The following is a 23,206-nucleotide window of genomic DNA, read 5'->3' on the forward strand; positions in this document are numbered from 1 at the left end:
TTAAATTGCAAGGGGTGCTTGTAGAAGAAAATTTATCGAGGAAACCAATTGAACCACTTTTAGAACCTCAAAGTTCTGTATAAACGGAGTTATAACAGGGTGTCTAGCATCAGGAATTTTGACCGATCAGGAAAAAATCAGGAAAATCGGAAAAATCGGACGTTTTATCAGGAATTTTTCTCACTTAGCCAGAAAATTTAGTTTCCGCATGCATTTATGCAATAAATATAGTTATTACGAGAAAAATATCAGCAATTTTCAAAATGAGAAAATCAGGAATTTTTTATAAAATATCAGGAAAAATCAGGAAAAAATCAGGATTTTTCAAAATTAAAAAATACTAGACACCCTGTATAAGCGTTTAAGTTTTCAACTTTTGTCCAAGCTCTCCTATGGACTCGATCCACTGTGAGCCGTCATAAAAACCGATCGCCTCTCTCGATTGGATCCCGACCCACGCTGTTACGTCACTGCGTCGCCGCTGATTTTAGTCTCCAACTGTTCTGCATCCAGTGATCCGGTGTCCATCAACGCAGTCTCCGTCCGGCGATCTAACCCACATCGTGAGGCACCTCGTGAGTGACCGTCCTCAGTGCTCGTTTATAGTGGAAGTTTGGATACCATACACAACTCGCCGTTTTTTTTTGCTTTTTTTGGATGAAGTGATCCCATCCGGAGATGAAAGGATCCGAGGTCGCTCTAACTATCAACGGAGTGCTGTACAAAGGTGCCCATAATATTGTTTTACCTAAACTGACGCTTTAAAAAATTAAAACTCTCCAAATTTTTCAATTCGGAACTAAGATTTCTAGCTCATCCGTAAAAACACTCATGTGCATAGGGAAACTAATATCACACACGTTCTTTCTGAGGCTGGGGCTTGGAGGGTTTTTCGAAAAATTGAGGTATTAATTTTACTTCAAGGAAAATTAGTCCTAATGCGTAATCTGTGAAAAGTTCGCTCTCAAATTCCAATTTTTAAGTATCATAAGGTCAGTTTGAACTTTTTTTCTGCCATAGAATCCATGTAATTTCGAAACTTCAAACTCGTATTTCTCGAAGTAGCAAAAATTGCACTTATGCCTTTTATCCTCCAAGCCTCTTGATCGCAAAATTTAATCCAACTGGCGCTGTAAAAATTGCTCTTAAACTGAAACATTTTGTCAACCAGCTGCGAAATGTGTACATGCTTTGTGAGAACGTGGTTCTATCAAATGATGACTTTTTCCACGGATCATTCTTTTATTTTCCCTAATAGCATTGTTCTGATTCGTTTTTAAATGTTTGAAGCCGTTTGAAACTTATTAGACTCGCCCCTAAGCAAAGGTATGGGGCGTCTCAGCGGGGTCAAATAAACCAACGGAACATAAGGTCAACGCCTTCAGTTTTTGGGTAGGCAATCAGTGTTGCAATTTGACCAGGCCTGTCAATCTTGCTTTTTACGAAATAATGCATCGTTTTGCAGTACCTATGAGCATTATTCGTGGTGGTGTGCTAAACAGGAAGGGAAGGGGAAGCATGCGTTTATTGCGTTGAGCCATCTAAGTAATTGGATTTTTTTCTTTTTTTGATGGAGGGGGCGGGGGGAGGAAAGGAGAAGCGGGGTCTTTTCCACTCCGCATCGTCAATTCTGAGAATATATTGAAGAAGTACTTATTGCATAACAGTGTGGTTGCGTTTTTCCTCTTATTTGAGTGAAAATCTGATATTTGTAGAAGGGTAGGGGGATTTAAATCGACCATGAATAATTTTTGAGCTCTAGCTCGGTAGTTATTTATTACCGGACTTATAACTTATGGACGACGACTTATCATCGGACAAAAATTACTAAGAATTTAATCTAAGTTAAAACTAATAATTTAAAAAAGTTATTACAAAATGTAACCATTCTTTAAAGTATTTACCTAGTCTTCATAAAAAGAAAGAGGATGAAAGAGAGTAGACATCTTAATGAGTCTACAATTGATTTTTAATATTTTTTGCCTTTTTTTCAAAGTACCCTCAAAAGTACCTAAAAATTACTCAAAAGCTGGAATAATACACAAACCATCGAATGATGTCAATTTTTCCCCCTCCCTCCTTGAGATAGAAAAGGCTGCTTTTGCAACATTTTCTATCACAAAATTAATGTGAAGTTTTTAAGGCCACCAAATTTCAGTACAAAATCTTAGTGATGTAATGCTATTAAAAACTCTCAAGTTTGTTTTTGTTATTGACTTCACGGAAACTTCAAACATACGTATCCTCGCGATTGTATTCATAATTGAGTAATATAATACAATTGATTTTCTCAAATTTAAAAATTCTCAAGGAACCTCTCTACTCAAACCGAGGACAAGACTCAAACAAGAAGGCTTTGTCTCTCGATTTTGTATCTACTTTATTCACATCTTTTTGATCATTCTTGAAATATTTTTCATCCAACAGTTCCAGAATCCCTACCGGCGGACACTACGCTCAATGAATTCATTCGGACAGCAGCCCACCTCAAAGGCACAAAATTCATGTGCTTGGAGGGTGGCTGTGGTGCCTGCATAGTCACAGCCAAGAGGAAAGATCCTGCCACTGGAAAAGACTTGATTTTTGCAGTAAATTCGGTAAAAAAATGTTTTCCTTTTCTTTTCTCTCAGTTTCAAACAAACCCATATTTCCAACTCAAATAATAAAAACAATATGCAACATTTACACCAAAAAGTACTCCCCCCCCCCTCTCTCAGTTATGGTTAAATGATCTCTTGAATGTCATTTTCTCCAGAGTGCAATCCCCTTATTCTCTTCCTCTCTCAATAGTTTTTGTGAATATCAAATACATTTCCTACCGTGAGTAGTTAATTTTCTTTTAATTATATTTTCTCTCTTAGTACAAATCTATTCATTGAAGACTGTTAGGTACTTAACTCGAAATAGAAAATTACTAGACCATTGAAGAGAGAAAAAAAATTACCATTTTTCACCCAAAAATTTTTCATTCCCTAGCTTCTTGCTTTTGGACGAGCAAGTTGAGAGATAATTTTTCATGTGTCTGCACGCAAACAGGAAAATAATCAAATAAACACCTGAATTTACCCGATAATTACTTATTTGTTTCTTGCAGTGCTTAACACCCATTTTTGCTTGTCATGGGTGGGCCATCACAACTGTTGAGGGAATTGGCAGTAAAGCAACTGGCTACAATAAAGTTCAATCTCGTTTGGCCAGTTTCAGTGGAACACAATGTGGTTATTGTTCGCCTGGAATGGTTATGAACATGTACAGGTACGTAAGTATAGGTATACCTCTCAACATTTCTTATTCATTTTTTACCCGTACGGTCATTTCCAAACAAATTTCTTGATGCTTTGCTTTGATGGGAAAATTCAACTAAAGTCAAAGAAAAAGAATGAAACAGAATGGAGAGAAATGATGAGTCTAAGACATGGCAAATGTAAACATTCAGATATAGACCGTAAGTATCATTTAGGTAGAGACAGCAGTGAAATGTATCATCACCGTAACAAACAGAACAAGTAAGTTCTAATTTTTCTCAACCAATCAAGAGATTTGACATTAGAAGTAGAAACTGAATTTAGTGCTTCTAATGTAAGTAACTGCTGCTGTATTTTTTTTTAAAAAAAAAAAAAAAAAAAAAAAAAAACTGTCACGAAAAAAAATTCCTCTCTCCACGTAGCACAGGTTGCATGAAAATTCCATTAGACTAAAATTATTTCCATTGTATTACGGTGTTGTATAATTGTATATGTTGTCCATTCACTAAATGGAGGGGTTCCTCTTATTGAAATTGATCGCAATGAAAATAAAATAAGTTAAAATTTCTTTTGCATTGCAATTACCTTGTAGGTTCATTTTTATTGCATGTCTCAAAGCAAAATGCTCAATGTAAGTATATATTTATAATGCCCTGATGCTCAATTAAATAAGTCACAAATCGATTGGATTTCCATTTTCAGTGAAGAACCGTTTTTCATTTTAGAATATGAAGTTATGAGTCACTTGAAAAATTCTGTTGTTTTTGTCTGTCATGAAATAGAAGTTTCATCATTTTACTTTCTCAATTACAGTCTGATGAAAGGAAACGAGCAAGTTACAATGAAAGCAGTCGAAAATTCTTTTGGTGGCAACATCTGTCGCTGCACCGGTTACCGACCCATTCTTGATGCTTTCAAGTCACTCTGTACCGACTCGCCGAAAGATTTCTATCCAGATAAATGTGCTGACATTGAGGTAATAGAGCTATTTTAGATTGTGCGTAGCCCTCTGAGTTGTAAAAACTTACATTATCTTTGTTTAAGTAAGAGAGACCCAATTAAGATAAGACCAAATATTATGTTTACAAATTGCAAGATATGAGTGGTGGGACACTTTCAGTAATAATAGTGATGCTCTAATGCAACATTTTATCGCACCTGAAATGATGTAGTACCTATTTTCACCTCTTGAAAGAGTGAATAGGTAAATGCTCTCATGTTGATTGAATTCATGAGATAGTGTTATTTTTAATTGCTCCTGAATAAAAAGTCAAACAATAGAGACTATTCTCTTTTTTGGGCCATGATGCATCTAATTGAAGTATGTAAAAGTTATTCAGGGTGTCTACCATCAGGAAAATATCAGAAACGTTGATGTCATCAGGAAAAATCAGGAAAATTAATCATGGATAAAAAAATTCCGAGTTCCGAGTAGGGTTTTTAAACTCAAATTATTGGGCGCAAACAATCAGGAAATTTCATTTATATGATCAGGAAAATCCATAATGAATTTTTGGTAGACACCCTGCTATTTTTTCCTTGCAAAATTTCCTGCAAAATTTCCTTGCATTTTTTTCAGGATTTTCCAAAAGTTTGTCCCAAAACGGCAGAAATTTGCACGAAAATTTGCAACGACAAGAACCGTTGCCATACAGATGAGCACTTCAACGAGGAATATGACTTCCTTTATGTTGATAACTTAGCCCTCTCGTTAGCAAACAATACTAAATGGTACAAAGTTGATGGCAAGAAAGAAATCTTTGAGATTTTTGACATGATTGATGATCCTCAATCTTATCAGCTGGTTGCAGGGAACACTGCACATGGTAAGAATTTAACTGCGGAATTTTCACTCATAAATGTTGCCCTTGTTGCTGAGGTATGATCAACTTTTTAATGCTGTGAGGAGCATAATCTTATCAGAAAATTTATATAATTTTGTGATTCTGTAGAGAAAAGCAGCAGGATTTTTTGTAACTCTGTGAAATGGGAGAATGAAGGTATTTTTATTCATGAACCTTGATAATGACAAACTATGCTGAGTTTATCAAGAATGCACGGAGTTGCATCAGGTTTGAACTGAAAAAATGAAGTTTGAAGTTTTATTCCTCCATAGGACTCAATGTTGAGGACAAAGTTGAAAGACTGTTGTAAGTTCAAAATTTTTTTCTGCAACTTTGAATTTTTGACAGGAAAAAATTTATGACAAGTCGAGTTCTACATCGCTCCCATTTTTATTATTTTCCAAAATGCGACTTGATACTTTTCTGTGTTGCTCGGTCCAGTTTGGTCCAATGCGAGACAGGAGACAAATGCCTTATTGTAAATGTTGCATTTTTTCCCTAAGCTCTATCCATTATTCAGATCAATTTAAATAAAGACCGAAGATTTTGTCAAATGGCTCTCTGTCATTTCTCACTGATTCCATGTAGATCTTTGTAGGCAAAGAAATGATTTTTCTTCTTTCTCTCTTTTTCTTTCTTTCTTTCTGTCTTTCTTTCTTTAACGTTGGGTATCAGTATTGAGCTGACCCCAGGGGTTGCCTTTCGGCTGCTTTGCGGCGTTATATCTGTTTTTTCATTTCAAAACTTTATCTGTCAACTGATTGACGAGGGCGGATGACCATGGATGGTGTCTGAGCGTTGGACTGATCAGATCTCTTTCTTTTATATTTGCATAAATTGTTTTTTATTCTGGTAGTGTTCCATAAGCATGACTCATCAAAACCTCAACTAGCTTCTATTGAAATTCAGGCTCTCTTACTTCAAACCTTAAACTGATATTATCCCGGTTAAATTTGATATTTTGAGTGTTTTTGCGCCAAAATGAGTGTTGAACTCTCCCTTATAAGCATAGTAGTGTCAATAATTCAAATTTGAGTTTTAATCGTAACCTCCTATAAATACACCCTGCACTCAAACCTTATCCTCTAGTTTGGATTAGAGAGAAGTTTCCCATCCTGCTCTACTATAAATAAAGTTCACTTTGTTTTCTTTCTCTTCTTCCATAATATTTCAGTGTCATTCCTGTTATTTTTCTAGGTGTCTATCGCAACAGTGATTTTGATTTCTACATCGATATCAACAGTGTAGCTGAACTATCAGACTGGAATCTTCAGGATAACGCCCTGAATCTTGGTGCCAATATTACTTTAACAAAAGCAATGAGCATTTTTGAGAGTGTGTCGAAGAAGTATCCCAAATTTAGTTATCTGAAAGCATTTGCTGATCACATTGATTTGATAGCTAATGTGCCTGTCAGAAATGTAAGTATAACTAATGTGTCATAACTCTTCAATAATTATAATTGCTTACAGGAATCCATGAAGTTCCAAAGCACGGAAAATTTTTTGATCCGACCTTTTTCGCTCATGGTTCCATGGTTTCATCAATAAAATCCTGACATGTATGTGTATGAAAATTGGTAAAATCTTAATTGTGGAAACTTAACCTTTTTTGTTTGCAGTATTTGTATCTTATATCATAGTCTGTACTTTGAAGTAATTTTATGCTTCAATATCACATTAGACCTTATCCATGAACGGGCATTTATAAGACAACTTTGCCTTGTTTTCAGGTTGGAACTCTGGCTGGCAACTTGAGCATCAAGAATCAACACACTGAATTTCCATCAGACATCTATCTGATGTTCGTTACAGTCGGTGCCATGTATACCTATGGTGAGATTTTCTTAAGAATATTGGTCTCATTCTAGATAAATGACATTAGCATGTGACGCAAATTATACTGTAAACTGAATTATAACTGTCTTGGATGTTGGTATACAGGTTGAGATAGGCAGACTGTGTCATTGAGATTCCACCATAAAATATTAAATGAGATGTGGATTTCTTTCAAGCATTTACATGAAACATCAGTGAAACTTCATGTTTGAAATCTCAGTGCAGCAATTTTTCATGAAATTTTCCATCCTAGATTGCAGACGGTTCGATCAACGCCCATGTCTATTTAGAATCTACTCTCTAAAGTTTACCTTCTGCCAAACATAAAACACAAGTAAAGATTTTCTTTATTGCACATCCTTTTTCTTTTTTGTGTTTTTTATGAAGCAGGCTTGATTATAAGTTGTACAATAAGCCTCATTGTATCATTCTGAATTATGTGCCGTAAACTTTCCCTCCTTTTTTTCTTATTATTATTATTCTTCTTCTTATTCTTCTTCTTCTTCGCACAAAACGCACATAGAGCATCTGCATTCCAACCATCAGGATTCAAATTATAAAATTGATTTACTCTTTAGTTCTTGCAGAAAAAAATGATTATTAGATATTAAATCAATGTTTGAAAGTGGAGAAGTAAAAATAAGAGTAATGAAAAGAAAAAGGGAAAAAATATGTTTCAAATGAATAACCCAGTTAGTGATTCTCACGTTAATCAATTTTGTAAATTTCACAGAGACACCCATGGGATCCTCTGATATAAGAGAGGTTGAAGAACTCATTGAAACTGATATGAGAAAGAAATTGATTACATCTTTTGTCCTGCCTTCATTGGATGATTCTTACATCGTAAAAACTTACAAGGTAAATTTTGCTTTAGTTTCCTTTCTGTGCTTGACGGTAAAATTCCTTTCCATTCCATTCCATTGTCATATATGTATAAGCATTAAATCCCTCTAGTATAAATATCCAGGAGTTAAAGATTGCTGCATACTGTGTAAATTAAAAAAAAGCCTCAAGTCAGTCTCTTCATTTCTGGAAGAAATCGCTGTTATTTAAGGCACTTTTATATCCTGTTGAAGATCCTTAGAACTGTATTCACAGTATTTCTATTAAATCAAATGTTTTCCCTAGCCATAAAAATTATGTTATTTAAATGAGCCTTGACTGTCGGCTTTTGATTGGTTGGATTTTAAATAGGTCTTTCTCTCCTTAGAAGAGATTTGTTTAACTTTTTAATAAACTTTTTGGTTTTTTTTGCAAAATTTTATGTCAAAATAACTTTTCTACAACCATTCAAAAATCCCCTCCCCTTACCCCATTCTATTCTCAAGTGTAATATAGGTCTTTTCTTCGTTTTCAGATCATGCCCCGCGCTCAAAATGCGCATGCGTATGTTAACGCAGGCTTTAAAATTAAGCTAGGTAACAAGGACACTATGACTGTCAGTGAAGCCAGTATCGTATATGGTGGCATCAGGCGTAACTTTGTGAGTTTCCTTCTAGATTTCATGAAATTACTAATCGTGGATGATTTTAATTAAACAAACGCATTAATTTTAACTACACTTGGCATCAGCCGACACTGTTATTGGTTTCGTTCAGCAAATCCCAGGATGCATCATAACTCGTAGTACTCGCATAGTGGCATATAAGGAATGCTACCATTGCTGCTTTCCTGAGAGGACATGTTTCTTGAAAATTGTTCCGATTTTACTGCTTGATACCATCAAGCAATTTTAGCATTAACAACTTGGTCCAATAAGTTGTTTTGACAGTTATTTCCCCTAGTTGCATAGATGTTTACTTCTGAGTAGACAAAATCCTTGTTTCTCACCAAATTTGAAGAAAATAACCACAGAAACTGTAAGTGCATAAGTAAATGAAAAATCTTCCACTATGATTCAGCAATTTTGGCAAATAGGTAATTATGAAAGTGGCTAACAATTTGGCAAAGATTTCCAAAAATTAAGTAAAAATGTCAATCAACGTGACTAAAAAAGTTGTTGGATGATGCAAAGGTCAGACAATCGAGAGGCGGATGCTTAAAATTCTCTGGACTCTTCAGACCTTAAACTTCTATGCGATTTGACTCCAGTCTTTTCCTGATAATACCATTTTAGCAGGTTTTCAAGACGTCTTTTTGTCTGCAACATTTTGGAAGAACATCACCAAAACTCATTCCAGCTTTCAGTAATGATATCTACTAAAACATTTGAGCCCTGAAAAGTGCAATACATACTTATTCTGGCTTCAGTTGTGTTACAGATGTGTCAATAGAGCCCACTGAAGTTTTACCACAATGTGTAGTAACATTTTTTAAGTAATTGAATGTATTCATCAATGACGTAATCGTGGGTAATCGTTTTGCTTATGTGTTTATTCCAGGTGCATGCTTCTCAAACAGAGAACTTCTTGGTTGGGAAGAGTTTGTTGGATTCTCATGTAGTGCAAGGAGCTCTCGATAAACTCGCCTCTGAAGTAGATCCTGACGTTGTTTTGACGGATGCCTCTCCTGCTTATCGCAAGGGCCTAGCTCAATCCTTATTTTACAAGGTACTCTTTCCATTTAATTTACAGCTTTTTAGCAATTTACATCCAACATTTTAACCCAGGAAATAGTATTTGCATCAAACAGCTCAGTTTTAATTTGTCTAAGTGTCTTGAATTTTGAAGAGAAAACTATGAATTGATAAGTCTCTGGTAAAGTACCCTTTATGTTTACCCATAAATTTTCTCATGATACAGCTGTGTCCATACTTGATAGCGTTATTTTTGCAGCAATTCCAAAGAAACTAAAATTTATGATTTTTTTCTTTCAGTTTGTCTTAAGTCTTAAACCGACCTCTATCAGTCCTAAATACCGCAGTGGAGGTGAAAAACTAGTTCGTCCTCTCTCATCCGGAAAACAGAGTTTTGACTCTGATGAAAAGATGTGGCCTGTGAACAAAGCAATGCCAAAATTGGAAGCATACTCACAATGTTCAGGTACTAACTCAAAAGAAGCCTTTTTTTTTCCCTTACAAATACATCCGTTTTCAAAAATAATGACATGAAGAAGTAATTCACTAAATCTAATATCCCTTTAGTGTTAAAGTGTTTAGCTTATTTATGAGCATCTCAAACAGACAAGCACTCACAGGCTGACAAACTTAGCATACATCTGTTTTCTCACTTTTTAAAAACACAAATTAGCACCATGTCAGTAACCTTTACATTCATTGACCCTTCAAACCAGTCAGTCATTAAAATGTCTTATTCTTCAATCAACATAAGCGCCTTTTTCAAAAATCGGAGAAAAGTGAGAATAAGAATATATTCTACTCCTTGTCAATCTATGTATCATGGCAAACGTACGGTCCATTTAAAAGGTCATATTTTTACCAGGATGCCAAAATTAGTAATTACCATCAGATTGTATAATACTTCATTTTCCCTGTTCTGAAATTCGTGAAACTGGGATATAGGAAAGTAGCCGGTTCTTTTTAGGATTTGATTGGAACAAGTATTAAAGATCTGGAAAGTAACCTTTAACTACACTTTGGTTTACTAAATAGGAGAAGCGGAGTTCTCGAACGATGTTCTTGCACCACCAGGTGAACTGTATGGCGCCTTCGTCTTAGCACCCGTTGGACCAGGCATACTTGATTCCATCGACACTAGTGCTGCTATGGTTAGCATACATCTTTCTCTAATTTCTTTGCAAAAAGTATCAAAAGATTAATTTGTGACCTTCCACTGGGGATGAGACCTCAGGCTATTAGGCAAAATTTTCAGCTGAAAAATTTTTGTCAAGTGGGTCGAACGATTGGATTTTGAGATTTCGACAGAAGTAGTATGCAAAAGAATAGATTGCAAGTGGTTGGGTGTCAATAAAAAGTGTACTGGTGCTCATCGTCTGGCTTTTATGTTCTCTGAGCATAGTGGATTAGCAGTTTAAACAGCGTTTCCTTGAAACTGCGCTCGTAGAACTGCGAATTTCGAACTACCTTATCTTGAGTTTGGTTTGACTTTTAAGTCGTTTTTTGTCCTAAAATATTCGTAGAGCACAACGTGTGTGGACAAAGGTTTTTTGTCCCGTGAAGGATCTCATTTCTTTAAAATTCTAAAGAAGTATTACTTTTTGAAGACTGTACTTTGAGCGCTTGAAGAGGTCAACAATAATTTACACTCCTTTTGTCAAGCACTATCAAATATTTATAGACCATTTGATCCATTCATGAAACTCTTCAAACCTGAACGGTAAGTGAGGATTTAAAAGTGACTATATTTTATTATTATTTTAAAATTGAAGTTCTCTGTTCAGGATGCTTGATTTGGGAAAGTATGCCCTATATCCAGTTGTCCCTGAAAAAGCAGCCTCTGGTTTATGTTCAACCATAACTTTTTAAAAATTTTAACTAAGTAAACAAGATGTGTGACAAGCAGTTGATTATACAATTCTGCAGTTAAGTATACTTTAATAAATTCGTCTTACTTTACGCAAGGAATTAGCTGTTTGTGATACAGTATTTTCTCCTGTATGTAAATTGGGGTGTACAGTTTTCAGCAGAGTTCTTTGCTAAATGTACCCGTTAAAAGTTTGTTAATTACATAACACATTGCATTTTACAGGCAATGAATGGAGTAAAATCCTTCTTTTCTGCCAAGAACATTCCAGGTCTCAATTCTTTTACACCAGTGGATGCAGCAACTGGAGCCCAGGAAAATGAGCTGGTAAGATTTCAATGTTTATTTTCACCATCCCAAATTTATTCATTAGTTGTAAAACTTTTGAACTTTGTCTAATTTAAAAAGTTAAACGTGTTTGTATTAATAGCAATACCAAGTATTATTTTGTAGAAATAGTAAAGCCAAGGCATTGCGTTAGGTATCTATTTTATTATTTATTTACTTACATAGTAAGAGATTTTCAGGACATCGTGTCCCATCTTCAGCACTCATATTATTAACTACATGGATTATTATGAACAAGTTGGATAAGTATACAAAAATATATGCGTAAATACAATAAGATGAAACTAGTTGAATTCAAAACTGCTTTTATTTTAATTTTTTCCAAAATAAGACTTCCCAAGTAGCATTTCTCAACAGAAAAATCGCTATATATTGCGATTTTATCGGGATAAAATCAAGGATAATCACTTAGATGTTGACGATCTTGGCGATTTTATTGCCGATAAAATCGCAATATTTAGCGATTTTTCCGTTGAGAAATGCTACTTGGGAAGTCTTATTTTGGAAAAAATTAACTTAAAAGTAGTTTCGAATTCAAGTAGTTTCTTGTCCTATCTAAAATTCTCATTCATTGTGAAAATTCAAAGTCTGCAAAAAATGTTTCGAACTTGAAAATTGTCGTTTTCCTTCAATGATTCTATTTGCATTAGTTACTTGGTTGAAAATTTTTAAGGAAGGCATATCGACGGTGTAAGTCGGCAATTACATGACTCAGTTTGCGACGTTGCAGACTTCCTGTCGTACTTTATTTTTTAAACTTTGTTCTCTTTTAAAAACTAACATAAGGTGGAGATTTTCAGACACCACAAACGAGATGTGTGATTGCGGACTTACACTGTTGATATGTTGAATCATTTTAATCAGCATCTAGTCTTGTGCAAGGAATGGAGAGAGTTAATGAAACTTATAAATCCAGGTGATGTTATCGTAAATATTTTTGGACTTAATTATTTTTTAACTTATTTTTCTATGCAAGTAGGAAGTTTTTCACTTATATTTGCTTTCTTTTTTTGGATCATCAGCTCTTTGCCGAGAAAGAGGTGCTGTTTGCAGGACAGCCTGTGGGACTTCTAATTGCCACGAGTCAACACTTAGCAAACAAAGCAGCTAAGAGGGTTAAAGTGCATGTGAAGGATGTTAAGAAACCTTTGACATCAACGCAAGAAGTTTTGAGCTCTGGAGACAAGTCGCGAATCAAACCCATTAAAACAGTCGAGAGGAAGCTCGAAAATGGTGAGAATATAAATATCAGCAGAATTGAAGTACACAAAAATGATAATCTACTTTTTACAGGGACCTGCAATCTGAAGTAAATTTTTTTGAGCTATGTACAAATTATCAGTTTTTCACCAAAATCAAAATTAGGCTCTTTTGGAAGTTGACTCGGAGGAAAGACCAAAATTTTGTGGAAAGACACAGAATTACTCATTGAATGAAAGTGACAAATCCAGAAAACATTTGTTACAAAAAAAGGTGGTTAGAACCTGTTTTACTTGCTTTCTATCATGGCTTATGCAATGACAATGATTATACCATTACAAAACTGAAAGTCCCAGTTATGTACTTGATATTATATTTAAAGTTTTTCTTCTATCATCGTCCTTAAAAGGACGGAATGGGAAACTTGCTCTCTCTGGGACTTTCGTATTAATGATTTTTTACGATATAATTTGATGATATATCTAGAGGAAACAAATTTGTAGAAATGAAAAGAAATTCAGAAGGATAATTTGTCCGATAAATGATTTAAATATAAAAACTTACTATTTGAACAAATAACCTTATAAGTCATTCAGGTGGTAAATATTTTCAGAGAATAATTGGAGCCAAAGTTTACTTTTGAAAAAACATCAGTGGTTCCAGTTCTTCTGCTCCCGTAAAGAAAGCGATGAGTCTTTCAAGACAAAAGCTGGTGAGGATTTTTAGGCGCATGATTGTTGCTTACAAACCAGTCTCAGTTTGAGTAAATTGGAGCCTTGTAAATATAAGCTGGCTTCTTTTGCTAATTGTAAAATGCTGTTTTGGGGTAACCATTCGGGTTAAAAGTTTTGAGGAGGCTAATTAATTTTTGTGTTGCATTGTACAGAGTTTCCAGGGCTGTCATATTGCTGTAAATGTATTAAGATATTATTTAGTAGAGAGCATAGTCCCGATAACTGAAAAAAATATATGGCATCAGCTTGGTCCCATGTTAAAATCAATTTTGCGGCAGTCTCAGCTTAAAATTTTAAAAAAGTTCAGCTTGAAGTCCTCGTAAAAATTCTTCCATAATTTTGTTAACAGGCCAAAACTTTTGAAACAAGTCTAACCACAAACTGAACCTAATTCTCCCAGGAGCACTGAATCAAGAATGTCAGAATTAAGTTGGTGTCAAATTTTTTGCGCCCGTTGATGCAATCAATTTCCATAATTATCCATTTTTCCTTGAGTTTTTGTTGCAATTTGCAGGGAATAATTAATTTATTTCGTTATTATATGCCTGTGCAGCTGCAAGTGGGAAGAATATTATCAAAGGAGTGTTCGAAATCAAAGAGCAGTACCACTTCACTATGGAAACGCAAGTTTGCTTGGCAGTTCCAACTGAGGAGGGCTTGGATGTTTACCCATCTTCCCAATTCCTCTCCATGATTCAGAGGAGCATCTCTCAGTGCCTCAAACTCCCCGAAAACTGGTAAATATTATTTTCCACCAGATAGGTGAAGAGTTAAAGACCTAAAGACATGGCACCTCATAAAAATTTCACACAGTACACATTGGAAATATCGGAAATTTCCAAAAGCCAGGATTACCACAGTCAAGGAAATAGCGAAAATAGGGAATTTTCAGAGAATTTTAAAAAAATAAGGAAAAACCTGGAAAGGTCAGGAAAATGACGAAAGCGTCATAAAAAAATGTTACCACACCTTTACTTGCTTTCGAACATGGGTTTGACGTTTTGAACAACAAATTTTGAATGACGCTATCTCAAATTATGTGTTTTTAACCACCTGGCATACTTTCAACTGTCAGGGTATTGTATCAATATGTGTCAGGGAATTCAATTTTCTAAATTTTGTGGAGACACTGTTGTAAGTGTAAAACTAGCGCATGTACCTCTCATTTAAGTCTATGAATTTGAGTGTCCAGTGTAAGAAAAAACTGAATTTAACATAGGTCGAATCAGCCGCTTTTTTCTGCTATCATCAAAGCTCCAAATGATTATTTTTCATGGTCTCAGTTTCAACATCTGTAATAGTCGCACTTTTTTTCCTTATTTCAGCATCAATGTGCAGAATAGGCGCGTAGGCGGAGGATATGGCTCCAAAATTTCTCGAAATTCTCAGGTAGCCACTGCTTGTGCATTGGCTGCTTATATCTTGCGTAAGCCGGTGCGAGTCATGCTTACCATTGAGACGAACATGCAATCAGTTGGCAAACGCATACCTTGTTTGTCCACCTATGAGGTAAGTTCATGTACGAATCCCAAGTAATAAAAATAATGGAAATATCAAAAAGAATGGGTTTTATCATGGTGTCCAGGACAGGGAATAACCAAGAAAAACCGGGATTCATCAGGGAACGAAAAATTTCAGAGAAAACCAAAGAAAAATCAGAGAATCAGTTCCAGAATTCTGAAATCTTTTCCTCTACAGTTGGAATGACGTATTTGGATCTTCAAGTTATCAGAATAATGGAGAAATTTTCATTGATTGGATAATATAAACATCAGGAACGTTTTTGGAATTGAAAATTTGAATGGGCATCAAAGAATCGGCTGAAAGACGAATAAAATCTATATTCATATCTAAAACTCTGGAGAAGAATATAGTTTTCCCCAAGAAAATCCTGGGTAAGTGGGAGCATTTAAAGTTAAACTAAAGAATTGAAAAAGTTTTGGCGGATCGAGTGTTCCTTTTGCCCATCCCAGTACATATTCCATTACAGCATATTAAAATTACTATTGACATTGGGATTGTAAGGACCATGTCTCTTTATTTGCCTTTCATATAACCGGAGGGGATCAAAATCGGATGAGGAGCAACATGTTAATAGGACAGATTTAACAAGAATTAGCTTAACTACACCAGACAGTGCCTAATTTCCTCTGGGATTTATATTCTTCAACCATAATTAATCAACATACTCTAATTTTTCCATCCATCTAATTTTAGGTGTCTGTAGATGATGCAGGAAAAATTCAGTATTTGAACTTGGATATTCACCAAGACCTTGGTTCTTCCTGGAATGAAAATGCTGTTTCAGGGACATTAGCATTTTTAGCGAGTGGCTATGATTCGAGAACTTGGAATATCAATGGTTTTGCCGTTAGAACAGACAAGAGTAGCAACACATGGTGCAGAGCTCCAGGTATCTGAATATGTGACATTTTTGGGTCATTGTTATGGGATGAGGGTTCACTAAAAGTTTACATATCATCCTATCTGGCTTGTATTTTAAAGCTTTAAGAAATAGTCTCCTTAGGAGTCAGAATTGATTCCGCTTAAAATCTCAACTTGCTGTTGAAAGTAAGGACTCCCACTATGAAGTGTCTTGAAGTTTTGCTGAATTTCTCATCCTTCATCCACGTAGCAGCCCTGCATGAGTTAGGAGTTTAATAAGAGTAAAAATTTGTTGAATTGCAGGTGATTCAGTTCAATTTCCGTACTGAAATAAAATGTCATAATGAGTAGATAATCTGTTGTCAGAAACAGCTTGAGATTTAGAATGTGTTAATGCATTATGTATCTGTTGATTGGTATTTTTTTTTGTTCTTGATTTGGTCTCAGGTTCTGCAGAGGCTATAGCAACTATTGAGCATATTTTAGATCACATCGCAACTGTTTTGAATAAAGATCCAGTAGACGTCCGCGCGGCTAACTTCAGTGATGACTACAAGGAACAGTTGGTCGCAATGATCACTCAACTGAAAGAAACTTCTGATTTTGATAACCGAAAACAACAGATCAAGGAGTTTAATGAGGTAACTTTGAGAGTGAATCTGTTGTATTTTCATTCTGTTTTAAATACATGTCAGCAAAAATCAAAGCATACTCTTGCTTACTTAGAATTTTCCGAGCCGTAGCTTCAAGTTCAATCAACAATAAAAGGAATACATATTTTATTTTGATTGATTTGGAGAGTTTAAGGTATCTGGTGAAAGTCACAGAACTCGGAACTTGTTGGACCATGTAAAACCTTTTTTATACTTGCCAAGAAAATCTGAGAATTTGTTCATGAATATGTACAAAACATCAGTATCATTACCTCCCCTCTTCTCTTGGATTGAGAAAGAAAAAGAAAGGAGGAAAGAAAATTGATATATTTTTAATTAATGTAACTCTTCAATACTTTTTGCATTTTTATTTTTTTGTATGCTAAGTCTCAGTTATTTCTCATCATTAATTATTATTTTAATAATTGTAACCTTGTGAATATGACCTCAATATTTTTTTTATAATTTGTCTATAGAAAAATAGATGGCGGAAAAAGGGAATTAGCCTTGTGCCAATGAGGTACCCAATGGGGTTATGGGGCAACTACCACGCATTGATATCCATCTATCAATCTGACGGAACAGTTTCAATTGCTCATGGAGGGATTGAAATGGGTCAAGGAATAAACACAAAGGCTGCCCAAGTGTGTGCGTATAAATTTGGAATCGATGTCAGTATGGTGAAAATTAAGCCAACAAACGTCCTCACAGCTCCAAATAATGCTGTCTCAGGGGGCAGTATGGCTAGTGAAGCTGTTTCTTTGGTGAGTTATCTACAAAAATTTTGAAGTATTATTTCTTTTAACTGATTTTCACTTGATGGGACCAAAAAAATTTTGGCTCGAGAAAATATTATAAACATCAATGAGAGTAAAATCTGAGGGTTGTTCAGTTGAACTATGGTTATCACCGGTAATTTGCACTGGAGGTATTAAGGATCATAAAAAACTGAGGATGATTCAAATCTTTAAAAAAGCACAGTACATATAAGTTGTTTTTTATTTCAAGCAGTACAGAAGTAAGTATGCCTAGTTTAAAATCATGCTCTGAAAACTTAAAAACATGTTGAAACTAAACAGGAGGGTCGAAGAGGTAAAATTCACTCTGCTACGTACATCTGCACACCATAAACTGTGAGCATGCTATGTCGAAGTTGATTGTCTGAAGTATCGCTTTTTGCTTAATCACCTCTTTCACTCTGTTTTCATCAGAGAAAACAAAATATTAGTGCTCCAGACAACTGTGGACGATTAGAACTGGGAATGATCCGACTGCAAATAACCGGGTTTCTACCATACTCCCTTCAAACAAAAATTAGAAGACACATTCTTATACTGACAACTGCATTTTTCTAAACTTTTGTTGTAGACAACATTTTGAAAAGGGAAAATGATTCGAAACCTAATTTAAATACTCATCTAGCGGAAAATTATCATTCTTTAAAAGGAAAATGATTTGCCCCTTTCTTTAGGTTCCTTCAAAAATTTCACTGAAACTCTATTAAATCGTCCTTAATTAGATTATCTGCCTTCTTTCATCGCAGGGAGTGATAAAATGCTGTGATGTACTTTTGGCTCGTCTTGCGCCCATCAAGGCCAAACTGGGTCCAGATGCAGATTGGCAGAAGATAATCGGAACTGCTGCAGCTGAGAATGTTGATCTCTGTGCAAATTATATGTAAGTCCTCCAAAGTTTACAAAGTGTATCAATCAATCAATGAATCAAGTCTAAGTCAAACAATGAATGTTTTATACCTGGTCCAAAAAAAAAAAAAATTGTTTTACCTACTAAACAACCAGACTGCGGTCAATTTGTAAGAAATAGGACACTCAATCATGATCAGCACAGATAATTAAAATGATGAAATAGACCTTTTAACAAGTTCACCTACACCTACAAGGCAGAAGTAAGCCGGTGAGTTTTTAACAGGTTAGTTCCTCCGTCTATTATTTCAATTTTTGTCGGTGAAAAATGTAGATCTTATCAGGAAGTTTTCAGCATCATTGATTTTTTTTTTTTGTTAACTTTAACAAATGTTTCATTAACCCATTACAGGTATACAAATAAAGACTTCGGGGAAAAGGTGTCATCATACGATATCTTCGGAGTTGCTGCTCTAGAAGTTGAAGTAGATGTTCTTACTGGAAACTATCTGGTAAGTTTTAACTTTTAATTGTAAAGCTTATTGCCTCATGGTGTTGAAAAAAGACTCAAGGTGTTGAAACTACATAGTCACTGTTTACACAACTATCCTCGCCGTTATAACGTTTTCATTACCATGAATGCAGCATCTGTACTCAGCAAAGCTGTGTCCTTCCTGCAGCATTCCCGCCACTATTGTCATTATTGCCCGGTGTTGCCATTACTGAACAGCCTCCATTTAGACATATTTGTATTGGTAGCTCTATTTAACAAGGAGGATCTGAACTACAACTTAATCCTTTTTCCAGAACAGAACTATTGTGAGGCAGGTGCACGCGAATCTAGTCTGGTAGCGAAACAGATAAACTTATTTTGTGACATTTGACAGACGCTGAGACATGACTCATTCAAAGATATGATTGGATTGTTTCTTATCTTGAGTTGTCCCTGAGAAAGATTTTACCGGGTCCAATCCTGTAGACAACTGTTGCGATGTTATTCTTAATTCCTTTATTTTTCTTGACAGATCCAAAGATGTGATATCATTGAAGATGCTGGTGTGAGTTTAAGTCCTGAAGTTGACATTGGGCAAGTTGAGGGCGCTTTTGTGATGGGTCTTGGTTATTGGTTAACTGAAGAGATCATTTTTGACCCAAACACTGGCAGTGTGCTCACAGATAGAACCTGGGTAAGGTGTATTTTTATGATCAACCTTACTCTGTGTCGACAAACGTAATTTCTCTGTCACCTAGCGCCTTACAGCATTTATATTTTTATATTTTTTTTGCCCTCTGTGCCTAGTTTACTATTTAATTTAGCTAAAATCAGGCACATTGGATTAGTCTCTAAGTAGAGCTAAGAGAATAGAGGCTCTACAGAGAGAGGTATAGTAGTCTCTAAGTGGAGTCAACACTTAATGAGTTACTTACTTGGCTAACTCTACTGAGCTTCTCTAAAAGTCTTTGAAACTCTTTGACTAGTCCTAAGAGTCATTTAAAGGCTTCCAAAGTTTAAGTGCTGGATTTTGAGATATTTTACTTACAAAATACACTTGTTAGAGAGTAGCAAAACACACAGTTTAAAAGCCTCTGTTTGCTTCTGAACATATGTTGAAATCATCCTAAAATACAAAATCAAGCACAATTTGATTAGGTAAAGAAATAGTATAAATTAAAGCCAATTACTGTGCAGGAGAGAAAAAATACAATATGGAAATGTGATGAATGAATCATTCTTTGAATACAAGTGGGGATGAGTGAAGCCTTTCGTGGAAAAATAATTAAAGCATTTCACATTCTTATATAAGTATTGCAAAATCTGAGTAACAGAATTACTAGCTTATTTTTATCCTAGCCTTCTCTGCCGAGCTCAACATTTGAAGTAGCGCTTTATTTTAATCAGTGCACATTTTTTTTTTTTTTGCAGAATTACAAACCTCCAGGAGCAAAAGATATTCCCGTCGACTTGCATGTGACTTTGCTGAAGAATGGGAGCAATCCAGTCGGCGTTCTTCGATCCAAAGGTAAATTTTTGTCAAGTTCAATAATGTATCATTAGGTATGTGAAATTTGCAACAAAATAAGTCAGCACTCTTCATAAATAGTGTGTTCATATTTGAGGCATCTTGAAGCAAACCAAAAAGAGTCGATTTTGAGAGAGAAAAAATAGAAGAAATAGTTTCTTCAAGTACTTATTTTTAAGGCTGAATTTGGACAGTGACACTGATCTGAACAATAATGGCACCGCCTTTTTAAAAAAATAAGTTTTAAAATCATCAATACACTAAAATCTGACGCTTTAACTGAAACTTGAATAAATAAATAACAGTCATTCATCTCTATAATTTTTAATTAATAGATTTTTATTGTGCCAAAACGATTTTTTTATCATTATGGATTCGCTTTTGGATTTGACTTTTTTTCTTTTATCATGTTCCTTTCTCGGTCTGAAAAATGAATGATGACAATTAAAAAAATTAATGGGGGAGAGGCTGTTTCAGCCCTTATTGGCGGCACCCCCTCAGTTTTTTGGCATCAAAAGTTCAAAAATCAATATACAGAGCTCACGCTTTTGTTTGCTCAAATTAATGGTTTTTAAATATTGTTGAATTTAAAATTTTGAAATTATAGCGACGGGCGAACCACCGTTATGCATGAGCTGCGGAGTTATGTTCGCTCTTCGAGATGCCATTAACTCATCGCTTGCTGATGCTGGAAAACAGAAGCAGTGGATTGATATAAGTAAGTATCTCTCTTTTTGAAACTCTATCTCTTAACAGCAATCTTCCGTGCCTAGTTGTTATTCTCCCTAAAATATAAGTTGTTTCAGAGTGCATCATTTTTTCTTCCAGAAATATCATAGCAGGTTTGCCACGGTCAGAGAATACTGGGAAATGCCAGGGAATCTTACAAAGTCAGGGGAAACCTGGAAATGTCAGGAGAAAGGACAAAAGTGTCAGTGAAAAATTGTTTAGTAACCTTTGTTTGCTTTCTAGAATGGGGTTGATGTCCCCTACAACAGATTTTGCGGGAAAACCATTTAAAATTTCTTCTTTAAAATCATCTGGCATGTCTATAATTGTCAGGGAATTTTATTAAAATGTGTTGGGGAAATCGGGGAAATGTCATGGAATTCTATTTTCTAAATTCTGTGGCAACCCTGTCATAGTCTTTGCTTTCTTTTTAAATCTGATCAGTATTCGTGAAAAAAAATATCTATCAATAATTTCCCGTTTATGTGTTCTGTGGAAAAGTATTGGTTGAAAGTCGTTATTTTTGCTCATTTTCAGAGGTTCCATTCACACCGGAGAGAGTATTCCTGGCTGCGTCTGCTGGTACACAAGAATACAAACTGTAAGAGAGTCCGTGAGCAGGGTGGCTGCACCTTCCTGGTAGACTTACATTTAAATTATTTCATGTAGAGATGGGAAGTGTAAGTTTAGTACAACTAAGTCTGTGGAAAGTAAGAGCTTTTAATTTCCAAGCTTATGTTTTTCTGCTGTCTTATCTTTTGAGCAAGTGTGCATGGGTATGGCAACTTCTCTCAAGTCAAAAAGTCATGGCATTTCTCATGAAGATTCAGGGATAAGTCAGGGAATTTCAAGATTCTAAACTTTTAGCCACTCTGAAGAGGTTTCACCCTGCCATTATTTTCATTCCATAATTCATTCAATCAAAGGTTTATGCTCAGCATGGATCTTCTGCCTCAAACTTTGTTCGTCCAAGGAAACTTACTAAGTTTTTGAACGCATGTATCCTAATTTTATGTTCATAAAAATCCACTCACTCCATCTCGGTTGGAGTCTTGTTTCTATAGACAGCCAACAAAAAAAAAAAAAATCTCTACCCGTCCAAAAAATTTTATTGTAACTTTTCAAAAATCTATTTTTAAAGTTTGTCTTGCAGTTGTCAAGTTTGTTGATTCGTGAGTTGGTAATGATGGTATTCAATCTTCCTTGTTGTGTCTAGATCCCAGTATTTTAATGTTAATTTCCAATTTCTGTTATTGTTAAGTTTGGCTTGTATTTTTTAATTTGTATTTAAAATAAATAAATAAATTCTTCTATAGTGTATTCACAATACTTGTAACAATATTATCCATTTAATATAGAAGATAAAAGTTACCTGAAATTTGCTTTTTGCTTTTTATAAATTGTAAAACCTTCTGATGAATAAAGTATTCTCTTTACAAAAAATTTTCTTCAAAATGTTTTTCTTTTCCAAAACATCCAGCTTCAACTTTTCCAAACATTTGTATTTTCAAATCATGTAATCAATCGAAATTCCGTAACAGTTAATCTATCCCCCTTGTATTTTTCAACTTGATGGTGGAACTAAATGTAAGTATTTTGGTTTGCAAGGATATGAATTTCTCCCTGTCACAGTTTGACCTATTTTAACGAACATCCTGAAATATTGGCATACAATTTCTGAAAAAGAGGATTAAGAATAAATAAAATAAATAAATGAGAAAGCTACATTTCAAATTCATGTCAGCTAGATCTCAATAACTTTCATCTGAGAATCTTCATATGATGATGAATTAATTCAATTTTGCAACAAGCTGGGCACTTTACTACATGTGTATCAGAGATATGATCTGCAGTTAATGAGATTCTAAACTGAAAACCATAGGTACTTTTTTGCATTTATATTTCTTTTGGTCTGTCGATGCTCTGAACAAAAACTCGCTGATATGTGCCAACTCTTTCTATGTATACAAGTAAACTTTTAACTCTTTTAACTTGTTTGACAGCCCCAAAATGAACCAAATTGTCGAAACAAATTGCATAATCCTAACTAGTTTTGAAAGAACCACTTCATCTTCATAAGAGCAAATTTTGGAAAAAGTATCAATGTCCTCCAAGCTTTTTATGCCCCCCAAAACCTACCTGACGCCAGCTAGAAAATGTGTGGGATTTTGCAAATTAAGT

General features: G+C 35.0%; 1 protein-coding gene across 1 annotated transcript; it reads left to right on the plus strand.

Annotated features, from left to right (window-relative positions):
* Positions 1-485: 485 nt before the first annotated feature.
* On the plus strand, positions 486-22,468 carry LOC109038855 (uncharacterized). The gene is made up of 25 exons (XM_019054077.2): positions 486-727; positions 2,428-2,597; positions 3,095-3,255; positions 4,059-4,221; positions 4,825-5,071; positions 6,287-6,510; positions 6,822-6,924; positions 7,661-7,788; positions 8,288-8,413; positions 9,312-9,479; positions 9,746-9,911; positions 10,481-10,596; positions 11,538-11,639; positions 12,683-12,893; positions 14,148-14,331; positions 14,920-15,103; positions 15,812-16,007; positions 16,427-16,620; positions 17,109-17,396; positions 18,176-18,309; positions 18,688-18,787; positions 19,301-19,462; positions 20,200-20,296; positions 20,904-21,014; positions 21,563-22,468. Exons 1-25 carry the CDS (start codon positions 679-681, stop codon positions 21,628-21,630), a joined length of 3,852 nt encoding a protein of 1,283 aa, XP_018909622.2. The 5' UTR covers positions 486-678; the 3' UTR covers positions 21,631-22,468.
* The last annotated feature ends 738 nt before the right edge of the window (positions 22,469-23,206 follow it).

Source organism: Bemisia tabaci, chromosome 1 (assembly GCF_918797505.1).
Source record: "Bemisia tabaci chromosome 1, PGI_BMITA_v3".
Classification (NCBI taxonomy): domain Eukaryota; kingdom Metazoa; phylum Arthropoda; class Insecta; order Hemiptera; family Aleyrodidae; genus Bemisia; species Bemisia tabaci.

What these genes read in the sequence shown, in the direction of transcription:
- LOC109038855 (XM_019054077.2), top strand. Translation starts at nt 679, where the DNA reads ATGAAAGGATCCGAGGTCGCTCTAACTATCAACGGAGTGCTGTACAAA. An exon ending in GAGCCCAGGAAAATGAGCTG is followed by an intron (nt 11,640 to 12,682) that starts GTAAGATTTCAA and finishes TTGGATCATCAG; the next exon opens with CTCTTTGCCGAGAAAGAGGT. An exon ending in AGATCAAGGAGTTTAATGAG is followed by an intron (nt 16,621 to 17,108) that starts GTAACTTTGAGA and finishes ATTTGTCTATAG; the next exon opens with AAAAATAGATGGCGGAAAAA.